This window comes from Rutilus rutilus, assembly GCF_951802725.1.
Source record: "Rutilus rutilus genome assembly, chromosome: 12".
In the NCBI taxonomy this organism is placed as follows: Eukaryota; Metazoa; Chordata; class Actinopteri; order Cypriniformes; family Leuciscidae; genus Rutilus; species Rutilus rutilus.
This window is the reverse complement of record NC_140217.1, coordinates 34,446,884-34,461,135: the sequence shown is the minus strand read 5'-3', so window position 1 is coordinate 34,461,135 and position 14,252 is coordinate 34,446,884. Positions and strand designations below refer to the sequence as shown.

General features: G+C 36.0%; 1 protein-coding gene across 1 annotated transcript; it reads left to right on the top strand.

The window, feature by feature from the left end:
* The first annotated feature begins 4,117 nt into the window (after positions 1 to 4,117).
* ptgis (prostaglandin I2 (prostacyclin) synthase) lies at positions 4,118 to 13,218 on the top strand. Its single transcript, XM_084425048.1, has 10 exons — positions 4,118 to 4,329; positions 4,460 to 4,583; positions 5,173 to 5,348; positions 5,952 to 6,098; positions 7,017 to 7,141; positions 7,267 to 7,448; positions 9,795 to 9,933; positions 10,461 to 10,642; positions 11,965 to 12,116; positions 12,951 to 13,218. The coding sequence occupies exons 1-10, from the start codon at positions 4,268 to 4,270 to the stop codon at positions 13,093 to 13,095; spliced, it is 1,434 nt and encodes a 477-aa protein (XP_084281174.1). The 5' UTR covers positions 4,118 to 4,267; the 3' UTR covers positions 13,096 to 13,218.
* The last annotated feature ends 1,034 nt before the right edge of the window (positions 13,219 to 14,252 follow it).

The window sequence follows — 14,252 nt, the reverse complement described above, 5'->3', positions numbered from 1 at the left end:
AAACCAACCCACACCGGTCAGCCAATGTTTAGCTAGCTGTATGGTTTGAAATTAGCAGGGGGGAAATGCATCACATATTGCCGAAGAAACTACTATTTAATCTAATATAAGGCCCTGTTTACACGTACATGGTTATTTTGAAAAACTGAGACTTTTCCCTTCGTTTGTGCCCTTCGTTTACAAGCAAACGGAGAATTCGCCTCTGAAAACGATTCTTTCTAAAACCTCCGGCCAGAGTGGAGATTTTGGAAAACTTCGTTTGCATGTAAACTGAGAAAAACTGAGTTTTAGGCAGCCAACGTCACAGTATGCGACAGAACTTGCACCTGCGTCAAAAGTGCGACCAGAAAAAGGAAGTGATTCGTTGCTGCTGTTGCCATTTTCGGGATTCTGATTGGCTAACGTAGGCTTGAGCTTCTCGTTACACTGCCACTTACAGGTTTGGCATGCTCTTGACAGCATATTCACACGGGTTTGTGTAAACGAACACTTTTCTGTCAACTGACAGGTGTGCACAATGTTATTTTTGAAGGAGAGGGTGAAATGTCCGTTTATGAAAATAGCCGGCAAACGTGTAAACGTAGCCTAAGTCAAACAATTTTATCTGAAATAGTACTAAATAAACGATACAGTCTTGGTCAAAATTTTTACTTTTTGACCTCAAAATCAGTTTTTCTCTATATATTCTGCATGTGCCTGTTTCCAGCCTTGATAATCACCATGCTGGATCGGGGAGGAAGTAGGAAAATACTGAAGTGATCACATGACTCCTATCTTATCCCTAATTGGTGGAATTTATGGTGTTACAACTCTCCCCATGTTACAACCATCCCCGGTCTCCCCCTACCCAGAGCCGGTTCTGCCCCTTTCTATTACACTTAGGTAATAGACCACTTGCACTGAGCTTCGTGACGCACTTCCGTTTGGAAATAGTACGTCTCACTTATTTCCGATTATGTTTATTTCAATGTAGCCTAGTAGCCTACTGTGGTCAATGAGTTGAACAAACACCACCTAAAATGAGTGTCCTCAATAAGATAAAAAAATTTGGCACTTTTTATTGACAGGAGAAAAGATATTCTGATGTTTACTGTGTGCAGAATTGTCCAAACTCATCAGAACATTAAGTTTTAATCCAACCCAAGCCGATCTGAGAAAGCAGCGGGTGTTAAAAATACGCCATTATTTCACCACAGGGTGTCAGTGTTCGTCAACCCAGATAGTACACGTACGTCTGCAAGATGTCTGTTAAAGATCACTTCATCTGGAAAGCATCTGCTGTTTACTAACATCTGATAGACATCTTTAAGATGTCAGTGTAACATACAATCTAAATCATCACATCTTTAAGACATTTTCTAAACGTCTATTTGACATCTGAAAGGAAACGTCCCATAGACGTATTGCAGATGAGCAAACACTCTAAAAAATACATCTTCCAGATGTAAACACGCACATCAAATAGACGTCTCCGTGATGTACATGTGCTATCTGGTGTAGTGACCGCGACGCTGAAGTGTGAGAACAGATTAATAACATCAGTTATTATAACAACGAACATTTATTTATTTGTATTAAATATTTTAACCATTGTCATTTTTCAATATCAATCTTTTCACTATTTACATGTTAGCCCAAAATGCTTTAATATTCGAAGTAGTTGACTGTCATTCTCGTCTACGCTGTGTAGTTATTGATTAAATAGCCTAGCCTATTTAGCGTTGTTACAGGCACCTCGGGAGCATTCATTCAACTATTTTAAAAGACTGGAATAAACACCAGCACACACAAGCAATCCTTTTAATAGTCAATTTCATTTAAAAAATGTAAACCCAACAGGTATGACATGTCAGAAAGAGAAAAAAAAAAAAACCTGTTAATGAGAAGACGAGCATATAGAGCTGCTGCAGCTTAGTGGATACATATATTTAGCTTATTTATTTTTCATAATGCACAGTTGGAAAGAAAATATATTTATAGGAACATTTCAGCAGGCTCAAGGTAATCAATACAGAGATCATTTATCATCGTTTTAATCAATTGCAGCCATAAAACATAGTGATAATCTGCATTCTCATGTATGCGCTGAACGCTCTAACCGGAAATTCCCGATATGTAGGCCTACTAACTAGAACGAGGAAGTAGTTGTGGAAGTAGTCCAGTCCATAGGTAGGCGTATTGAAAAATTACCACAAAGTTCTTTCTTATCTAGCTTTCTTGTAACTAACTAGCACAATAGAATTCTTTCTAACACAAATGCTCAAATTACCATTCGGAGAATTGGCATAGCACATTGGACTAGAAGCTCCTATGAGTGTGACTCAGTCGCCACCTTATGGACTGTTTAATGCTGCAATGCTTTTTAAACAGCTTATCAACTGATTGTAGTCAGCCATTCTGTTCTAAAGACTTGGAAATTGAATAGGCATGATCCTCATGTAAAAGCTTTTGATTTCACTGACAATGAGCTTTGTTACAAATACTCTTGGTAAAGAATTTAGCCTCTCGCTTTAGCCCAGATGTAGGCGTGACAGGCTATGGACAGTCAGAAATTGACAAGCATTTGTCTTAGATTTAAAATTGTAATTTTGACTGTTTACTCTCTAAATTTGTATTTATATTGATTGTTTCTTTGTTTTATGAATATTTATAATATATTATTTTTTGTATAGGCCTATATTTACAATATTTGTTTGTTGTTTTATATACATATTTGTCATGATCCCACAATGTGTTCTCCTGGTTTTGTGTGGACTTTTATGTTATGTCCTGTTCTGCGCCATGTTTTGTAGTCCTTTAGTTTTTCTTGTTGATTAGTTCTTTGATTTTTCCCAGGTGTGTCTTGTTTGGCAATTACCCCTTGTTTTTTTAAAACCTAGTGTTTTTTTTGTGTTCCTTGTCATGTCTTGTCCTACATGGATGTTATGTTTGGTGCACTCATTTGGTTCCCTGGTTCCCTGGTTCGGATTTGTTGTTATGTTTATTTTATTATTAAACTCACAGCATTTGGATCCAGCTCTTCTTTGTTTTTGAGTCACCTATCGTAACACACACACACACACACACAATATATATATATATATATATATATATATACTATAGGGCCTAATATAATAATAATTATATATATATATATATAATTATTATTATTAATTATTATGAAAAACTGTTATTGTTACTTGTAGGTTGTATTAATAAATCTAGATACCCATATAGCAAATTGAGTATAACAGATCCATTCCTACATTTAGACAGCTCAAAGACAGATCAAGTTGAATCGTTAAAATGCCCCACCTGTCATTTAGCAAACACATCTACAATGATGAACTTCGTCATCAGTAGATAGAACATGAGGACAGCACACACACCCTTAATCTCTGAAAATGGCTGGACAAAAAAAGATACACCTAACATGATTCATGTCAAAAGATTTCCCATATTCACTAGGTGAAGTCCTTCATTAATCATTATTATAATATACACACATCTATACCCAAGTATAGACTAATTCCAGAATATAATGAAGAAGCCATAGCAAACATTTATCAAATATAAGAGTGTCTGTCAATAAATCATAAGTGAGAAAACTACAAGAAAATTATGTGGATGGTCTTGTTTTGTTTGACATTCCATTTAAAGATGATTCATTTGCTGAGAAGTCATGAATTGTTGCTAAATATTTGTGTAACTTCTTCATTTTAGACTTCTCGACCTGGAAACGATGGTTTTGGGCAATATCCTACATTTAGAATAGCTTGTAGCATTTGGCAAAACATGTAGCCTAGCCTACCATATGTTACTACAGTATGTGCCATTTTAATATTCCTACTTATATCGTGTATCACCTAAAGTCTTATTAATATTAACGAATAACGACGTAAAGGAGGCAAAAGGAAACCAAATGTGAGACGAACACCGATTCGACAACAGAAAAATCCTTTAAAAATCTTACAACTAAAACGTCGTTGCATAAGTAATTCGCAAACTGATGAAATCGTGTTTATGATAAGTTTAAAGTAGGCCTAGGTATTGATCTGCTTTATCTGAATGCTGTATCGCTAATCATCGTGACGAACAGTCGTGTTGTTTCCACTGAAACTTTCGTGACAGACAGTATGTCATCGTCAGGTTAAGTCAGACAAACACGCCCACCGCTTCGAAAGTTGTGAATTTTGTAACGAGATGTGATGTGACGTATGTTAGTATTGGTTTCAGTTGAGTATTTAACTCTGGAAAGCAGTGCAGTAGATCAGGCACCCTCGTCATCATGTGGACTGCGCTTCTCCTGCTGGGACTCGTTGTTCTGTTTTTGTACGCGAGACGGACAAGGTGAGTCCAGACAGACCAGCTCTCGAGTCTGACGAACGATACTTTCAAAGAGAATTATTTTATTTTATTTATTTTTATTTTTTTAATACACATCTCAAGCAATTACGAATTAAATATGTCGTTTTTGCAGACGAAGAAATGAACCTCCTCTTGATAAAGGAATGATCCCTTGGCTTGGTCACGCGCTTGAGTTTGGAAAAGATGCTGCTAAATTCCTGACTCGGATGAAACAGAAGCACGGAGACATTTTTACAGTGAGTTCTTGTTAGGTCAAATTTTCGTACAGTAAAATAACACCAGCATTCAATCAGCAGTCTATCATAAGGTGCGTTTGTTCTGTTAATGTGCAGCTGACGAATAACAGGGAATACAGGTTAGCATTTTAGCAATTTTAAAGTTCATTTAAATATTCAAATATTTAACGTAGTCTCTCAACTGATCAAAGGTCAAATTAGAAAAATGCTTTTAAAAATAGTTTTAGATGAAGTAAAGCAATTTGAGATTGCATTAAATTTCCAATCAACTACCTTAAAATACAGTTTACATGTACATTATCTACATGGACACACAGGGTCTTTCTTGCTGACTGACATATTTGTGACTTTATATCTAAAAATGTCACAATTTACAAGATTTACAATTACAGCTTCTTATAATTTACAACTTTACAAATGCAACGTGTCATGTGGCTAATGAAATCATATAGGTTTGTAGAATATTAATTTCGAAATGTAAATGTAAAATGTTTTTTTTAAGATAACAATCTTGTTCTATTTCATAACATTTCCTGTCTCAGATTACTTCCATATTTAGCACTAACCACACTAATCTAATGTGAACTAGGTGCGTGCAGCAGGAAAATACATCACTGTTCTGCTGGACTCCAACTGCTATGATGAAGTCCTGTCAGATGTGAACACGCTTGACCAGACTGGCTATGCTCAGATCCTAATGAAGAGAATCTTCAGCCTAAATCTGCCCAATCACAACCCTGAATCTGAGAAGGAAAGAGCAGAGATGTAGGTTTCTGATAAGTCGCTCTTTCTGAACTAATGTAATCTTGAGAATTTGCTTTAAATACAAAGTTCTGTCATGAAACTCTAGAATGGTGCAGACATCGTTTTCAATAGGGCACAGCTGATTGGTTCCTGCTCTATCAGTAGCCAATGAGCTTGCTGCTCATTGACTTTCAAATACTTGGTCAGTGTTTGCTGACCAAGTATTTGACTTTCAAATACTTGGTCAGTTTCAAATACTTTCAAATACTTGGTCAGTGTTTGCTGTAGCAGTTTGCAGTGCGCTTTTAAAACCCCTCCACCTTCCCCAGCTCCACCTGCTATCTGCTATGGCTAATTCATGTATGTTTTGTGCAGTGGCAGCGTGCCATGTATGTATTGGCAGTAGCAAGTCCTGTACTTACTCTGAAGCAGCAGTAGCAATAACAGCAGCAGCAGCATAACAGATCTACTCTGCCAAGACCAAACATATTAACACTGTCATATCCATTACCATGCCAAACATTCAGAGAGTTGTAATGACAGAAATATTTTTTAAGATGCTAAATAGATTTTTTGATTTGAACCAAATACATATACAGTATGTGTTTGTGTGTGTTTGACTAGGTATTTTCAGGGGACCGCTTTGACCCAACTCTGCAGCTCAATGCAGAACAACCTCCACCTGCTCATGGACTCTTCAGAAATGGACCTTAAGAAATCTGAGTGGAAAAAAGATGGACTCTTTAATTTTTGCTACAGCTTGCTCTTCAAGTATGTCAACCTCTAAAATCAACATAATTAGAAACCCTTTAAGACTATAAGGGGCCGTTCACACGGAACACATTTTTCCATTCCGCTATGCAACTTTTCCATTGTTCTATAATGTGAACACGAACTAGACGGACGTCTTCAACCATTACACTCGCACATATTGCTCAAGTTAAGAGAAGTTGCATTTTTAAATTTAAAATTGTATTTTATTCCATTGACCTACTTATTGCGTTTTCAACGTTTTCAAAACACACCACAAGCCTTGTGAAATGATCAGGAGATTACATGTAGCAGAACCACAGCTGCAAGAAGAGTTACTATTTTTGTCACACTTAGAGAGCTAAACTCAGTAGGAAGCATGTTGGAAATGCACTTTTAAAACTAAAACTTGATGATTAAGTTTATAGTAAATCTCAATGGCCCTGATAACCATATTTATGGTCATTATTATAGCAAGTGCTTAATTTTGTACCTCATTTTATTTTCTGTATAAAGCTGTAAGTTACACAACAGATCCGCTGCATTGTCATTGTGAAAAACTGCTTCACCTGCACACTGCTTGGCTAAATACTTGATTTGGCAATCATTCTGGACCCATCAAATAGCAGAAACTGTCCCGCCCAAAAGCTGGCACAATAATTATCACTTACTACTGTCGTACAATAGAAGACTGTCATGCCTCCACAAGGTGCAGCTTGATTATTTCATATATGCCTTTAGGTCATGCAGTAAAACGTGGCATTTTGTGACAATGGTGACCAAACAAATGCTTAAATGTTGTTTTAACAGTCTCGAAAAACTGGATTTAGTGCAAAACAATTAAGGCCCACTTAATCGGCTTTCTAGGTTTAAAAAAAGAAAAATGGATGCTGTATATCCTCATACCTATCATTTCCTGTCTTTTTTTTCCCTCTGCAGGACTGGCTATCTCACTGTATTCGGAGTAGAGAAGAACAATAGTGCAGCACTAACAGAAGTTTACGAGGAGTTTCGCCGGTTTGACAAGCTTTTACCTAAACTGGCTCGAACTACTGTAAACAAAGGTAATGCAGGTTTAATTTGAAAGTTAGAAAAACAGATGTTCATTCTTACATTAGTTTTTCTTTGTAAATACATTTTTAATTAGATGATAATTACATAACTAACCTGTTTTTTGTTTTTTTTTTAGCGGAGAAACAAATTGCAAACTCAGCAAGAGAAAAACTGTGGAAATGTCTGACTCCACAATGTTTAGATAGAAAACCAAAACACAAGTCATGGTTGGGAGACTATGTACAGCAACTTCAGGGTGAAGGCCTTGATACTGAGACTCAGAGGAGAGCAATGCTGCTTCAGCTATGGGTCACACAGGTGAGTTTCTCCCTGTCTGTATCACTTTCACAAGTGCATACTGGCATAAAAATCCAAATGCATTGCAAAATAGTTATAGAAATAGTAATAGTATAATAGTAATAGAACACATTCTGTAATAGTAAATATACACTATCATTCAAAAGTTACACTGTTTTATGAAAGCATTTCTTTAGCTTTAGAATAGTATACCTCAATTCCCTGTTCTTTTCCATAACAATAAACCCCATATGGTTTCAGAAGACTTCATACTTTTATGGTGATTTTTTGTTTGGCAGTTTAAATGACTATTCATTTCCTTGTATGGAAGATCTCCTTTTGTATTTTACTTAGAAAAAAAAAAAAAATACAGGGTTGGAATAACATGAACTATTGGGTAAAGTAGTTCTTCATCATGAACATTATGGTGAGCTATTCCTTTTAGAATTCTTTTTGAATGATATCATTCATAATCATTCATGACTACATAGTGGTGATATACAAACACCTTGAAGTTGCCACAGGGATAGGTGCTTTTGCACTCGTTGCGATCTTACTGCAAACAAAAGAGCCTGTTACCTGTGGAATGCACGGTGTGGGATTTCACTCGAGTTCCTGACACTTCCAGAGTACATGAACACAAAATTTGACAAGCTGCCCAAAGCACACCTGAAACGCTACATCCTGAGGCCAAACAACATTTGCTGAATGATTCTATTGTAACTTAAGGTAATTATGCATAGGAGGTGTTCATGCTTCTCCTAAGTTTGACAGAATTATTACGTGCATAAGGGGGTGTAAGATGGGTTTAGAATGACAAACTATTCCTTTTTAAATTTGAGCATAGATTTACATTGTTTAAGCCATCATGCAGCAGTACCCTAATGTAACCACATGAGAGCAGTATAACTAAAGAGAAATAGCTTCACTGCATACTTTGTGGTGCTTGCTAATAATACATATTTAGGGTTAGGGATTAAGGTTAACTCCTAGCCATAGGTATTAAGCTTTGGCACACAACCCATCCCCTATAGTTTGTGTTTTGCACATGAATGATACTGTAAAAACATAATGTAGCTTGTTGAAGAGAAGTGTGCTATTACTTTTCTAAGCACTAAGGCCTAAAATTTCCCCCACTGAAGGAAGAAAGAGACAAATCAATCAAATAGAATATAAAAGACTTAAGGCCCTTTCACACCAAGAACGATAACTATAACAATAACTATATTAGCGTCCACATCAACGAACATTGTTTATTATAAGCACGTGCTGCAGTTTTGCTGCTTTAAATGCTTAAGCTCTTTTAAGCAGGATTGATTCTGATTGTTGTGAAAGTGATTCCAACAATATTGTTTCTCTGTGCCGTTATCAATATAGTTGTGGTGTGGACTCAGCTATTCTTTTACGTTAAGAACAATTTTTTTAAAATTATGTCTTTATCGTTATAGTTATCGTCCTTGGTGTGAATGGGCCTTTATAATAGAAACTACACCCAACAATGCCCTAGCAAATGCACTAGGGCAGTAAAGACTTTTACTGTATTACTAAAAAAATCCATTTCAAATAAATGCTAACAAATGTACATTTATGTATCTGTAAATGTACAAAAAGTATCACGGTTTCCACAAAAATATTAAGCGGCATAACTGTTTTTAACATTCATAATAGAAAGAAATGTTTCTTGAGCACCAAATCAGCATTACAATGATTTCTGAAGGATCATGTGACAACGAAGACTGCTTTGCCATCGCAGGAATAAATGATAATTTAAAATATATTCAAATAGAATTACAGTTAATTCTATTTCACAATATTACTGTATTTTTGATCAAATAAATGCAGCCATGTTGAGCATAAGAGACTTCTTTCAAAAACAGTTCAAAATCTTACTGACCGCAAACTTTTGAATGTAGTTCAAAAGTAATGGCAATCACATAGGAATGTCCTCACATAGAAAGCATTTCTTAGTGCTTTGCTTTGTCAGGTTTACTGACAGACAGATTCACCTAACAGTCTGTTTCTGAGTCTTCATCCCTCATTGACCTTGACTGTCAGTGGGGAGTCTCTCTGAACCCACAGCAATTGTTGTATGACAGGTTTAACTGCACTGCTCTGCACACACTGACAGCAGTATTGATATAAACCGCTTTTGGAGAAGCAATATGCTGTCGGTTAGACCCTGCTGTATATTTATATAAAAATGTCATACATCTTGTGACATGTCAGTGTGTCAGGTGACTCTCTCTTGGTTTAAGTTTACTGTAGATCTAGTAAAGCCAGACATTTCATGTAAAAAATATTCAGTGTCGGAAGAACCTTTTTTAGTGGTTGGTTTGAAAGTAATTTAAGGTATGTTTATGTCCTCAGGGGAACGCAGGTCCCGCTGCATTCTGGGTACTGGGCTGCTTACTCACCCACCCTGAAGCGCTAAGGGCTGTGAGAGAGGAAATCCAAGGTGGAAAACACCTCCGTCCAGAAGAGAGACAGAAAAACACTCCAGTGTTTGGTAGGTCACATCAGTGAGATAGCTTATCATCCATAGAAAATCTTGTGTATATGCACATCGATTTCTGCCATTGAATCCTGGATTAAAATTTAAGTGTATATAAATATACAAATATAGTGCTGTAAAATACACATATATATTTACAAACTTTTATGTTAGTGACACCCCTAATATATGTATTTACAAACTTTATATACACACACATATATATATATTTACAAACTTTATATACACACACACACACACATATATATATATATATATATATATATATATATATATAAAAGTTTATATATATTAGGGGTGTCACTAACATAAAAGTTTGTAAATATGTGTATTTTATATTTATTATATTATTATTATATATTATATATATTATTATATTATTAATTATATTTATATTTTATATTTTACAGCTTAATATTTGTGTGTGTTCATGTGCTTATATATATTTCAAGATGGGAATTACAAAAGCAATTCCATTTCAAATTAAAATAATTGTTTTTAAATGTCACTTGTTTTTACAGATAGTGTTCTTAAAGAGACTCTGCGTCTAACTGCAGCTGCTCTAATCACTAGAGAAGTGATGAAAGATAAGAAGATTCATTTAAGCAATGGCCAAGTATACCAACTCCGACGGGGCGATCGCCTGTGCGTTTTCCCCTTCATCAGCCCTCAAATGGACCCGCAGATCCACCAACAGCCAGAGGTGCACTCTCAGATTCCACTTCCTGAACTCAATCAGGCAGAAAGATGAGATTCACTTGGGGGAGAAATCATTTATTACCTGTAGAAAATCTGTGCGAGATTTGAGATCAATTTTAAACGTGCATTGATTTTCACTTTATCAAAAATAGGTGCATTTGAAATAGACTCGAGCGCTTACACTGCTTTATTTTACAGCCTAAACATTTTCATAGACTCACATAAAGGTACCAAGCCACATCTAGAATATAATAAATAGAGACTTGGTGGTTGGCTCTTTTCAAAATGTTTGACCCAGAGCAAGCCAGAGTAGGCTACCCCAGCAACCAAATAGCAATGCCATAGAAATCACCTACAACACTCTTAACAATCACACAGCAACACCATTGCATCGTGTTGGTGACTTTTTCATGGGCAAGTACCAATCAGAAAATGAAAAATAAAATAATTGTTATAAAATGAAAGGAATATATGTGAATTTAATTTAACACCTTATCAACCACATCTTGTTGGTGAGTTTTTAAGTACCAATTAGAAAATGCGGGGGAAATTTAAATTAATTAAATTAATTTAATAACATTGCAACCATATAGCAACACCAACTAGAAAAAAATATATTTAATTCAAAATTTAATTTAATTTAATCTTATTCTGTACTTTCCTTAGGATCAAGATGTCAAGTTCACGTTTCTAAAATGTTAACTTATTTTTTAGATGTAACTGATTGTTTTAGATCTGTCTGCTAAGAGTTTTTTTATTTTTTTTGGCAGATATGGTATTGCTTATTGCTTTATTAACACGCCTCACTTATTGACATAACCTAAACCTATTTATCTTTATTGACGTCCACTATTATGATCAAGCTTGGATTACATTCTGCACAGGTCAAAGGGCTAATCTAGTAAAATATCTGGGATTAGCCATTCAAGTGCTGTCATTGGCACAAAGACAAATAGGGGGAAGGGGGCCACAGTTTATAGACACTGCTGCTGCTCCTACTATCTGTGAGAAACAGACGCTCACACCACTTTGTAGGCCAAAATGCTGACGTTGCACACCGTAGTGCTGTGTGTTGGCACTGTGAACTACAGATCTGATCCAAGCTTATATGTCAAGCATACTGATTAATAGTAAATTGATTAACAGCACAGCAAGATGCTGTTCCTGCAAGCAAACATTGGACATGTCTCACAAACATTACAGTGTTTCATCAAGACAATCTTAATGTTGTTGGCAGGTGCTACTAATACCGTTATGTTGTATTAATTTTACACTCAAAGACACAATTATCCAAATTTTAACTCTGCCTGTCTTGTAATGCAACAGATGTTCCAGTTTGACCGCTTCCTTAATGCAGATGGGACAGAGAGGAAGGACTTCTTTAAGGAAGGGGTGAGGGTGAAATATCCCTCCATGCCCTGGGGGACCAAAGACAACCTGTGTCCAGGACAGCAATTTGCAGTTAGTGCAATTAAAGAGTGAGTATAATAGCATTCAACACATCAACACCCATTATGCTCTTTAGTGTGTAATATTGCTGTTTGAGCAATACATTCTCGATTGTAGTCTTGAATTTTCTTCCGTACACGTCACACTATTCCAAATTTAAATAAATCCTGCCCAAGACATAAGCAGATAAAGAGGGACGAGGCCTGGTTGAGTTGCCTTAGTGTTGAAACTTGTGGTGATGGTAAGGTCCGTGACATTTCCGAAACATGCTCGATGAGTTTGACCATTGACCAACAAAATGGTAATAAAGGAGGGGCTTCATAGAGACAGGCACTAAACAGAGTGTTACTGACAGAAGGGGAAGAGAGGTACTGCAACAATGTAAAATATGTGAAAAACTCAAGTCTGAAAACCTATTAAAATAGACTCCAAAAGCAAAATCAAGACTTTGTAAAATGGCATAATAGGTCCTCTTTAAAGTGCAGTCACATTTACTGTTGCTGTGCAAGATTTTCCAATAATTTCAATAGGAATCCACACGATTGGGATTTTCGAGTGAGGGAGAATAAGTTTGCTTGTGTTCAAGGTGGTTCCTTGGATTCATCACGTTGACAAACAAGATGCTGCTTAGTTTGAAAGTGCCATTACTAGACTATTAACAATAATCAATGGATCTTTTTTTATCCAATTATCCCATTTTAAAATTATTAGCAAAATTTCACTAATGTGACCATACCTTTAGTCCTTGTTTTAGCAACAGCTGCTCTAAGTACATCCATAAGCTTTTGCCTATTTAATGCTTCTGTCTGTTAGCAACTTATAATGACATTTGGAATTATTTTCTAATTTTCCAATCCCTTTAGGCTTGTGTTCACAATCTTGGCTCGATTTGATCTGGAGCTATGTAACAAGAATGCAACGCTGCCATTGGTAGACCCCAGCCGATACGGCTTTGGCATTCTTCAACCAGCGGGAGATCTAGAGATCCGCTACAGAATTAGATCTTGACCGTGCTAATATGCCAAATCTTATTAAAACTGTACAGATAACAATGTTCTTTTTTACAACAATGTTTTAGCTATGTCTTGAATACTTATTGCAATAATAAATATTGTATTTTTTTAAACTCTGGTTTAGTCATTCATGATTTCTTTTGGATTTACTATTCTACATTTCGGAAGAAATATCCCACCCCATATCACTTTTCTAATGCAATTTTATTTTGATAACCTGCTTTATATCACCTCGCAGATGTTTTATTCTATTTGCTGCATTTTTGTTTGTTTGTCAGGGTCAATATGATGCCAAACCGAAGTAAATGTGCTACTACACTGAATAATGGTCAGATTTAGGAAAATGCATACCTGCTTTGTTATACAACAAAGTTAAAGCTTCGATCTGTCTACAGTCTTTTGACTAGGTCAAAGGAACATAGGTTACCCCAGGGTAAAATCCACTTTTTTTTTCTTTCTTTTTTTCTCCTAAAACACTTAATAGCAACAAGAACCACCTGTTTGCTGGGAAATTGAACCATTATGAGCAACAACAAAAGAAAATCGAATTTAATATATGTTCTAAAATAAAAAAATGTGTTGTTGTTGTTTTAGATTTAGGTTTCTAGAGAAAAACCCTGTAATGATCACATTTATTTTGAGACAAAAGACTTGTTTCTCATGTTCTTGCAATATTTTAAATGCATATTCACAAATCATGCTTGCACCGACCTATCTACACTACATCACTATAATTTAAAGACAGAAAAGTCAACAGATTGTCAAGGTTAATATTTACCCTCAAAGTAATTAGGATAGATCATTTGCTCTATTTGCTGAAATTCAATATAAGGTCTTCTTGAATGTAATGATTGGAGACCCAAGAGCATCTTAGTACCGCTGCTGTGCTTCGTCTTGGTAAAATATTAAATCAAACTCACATATTCAGGGAGCTGCAGCTATGGCTGAACTGACTCATAGGTTGCTTGAGCACTGCCCCAAAAAGCTGATGTGTTTCCTAACGCATATGACTAGTTAGTGGCTAGTTTTCTGTATTGGCCTATCTCCAGGCGCCATTTTCACGCAGGTTCCTCTTAACGACACGCAAGGAGCTGCTCCAAGAGCCTGTTGGTGCCGGGTGCTGGCAAGGGTTAAGCGCGTCGTCTCTCTGCC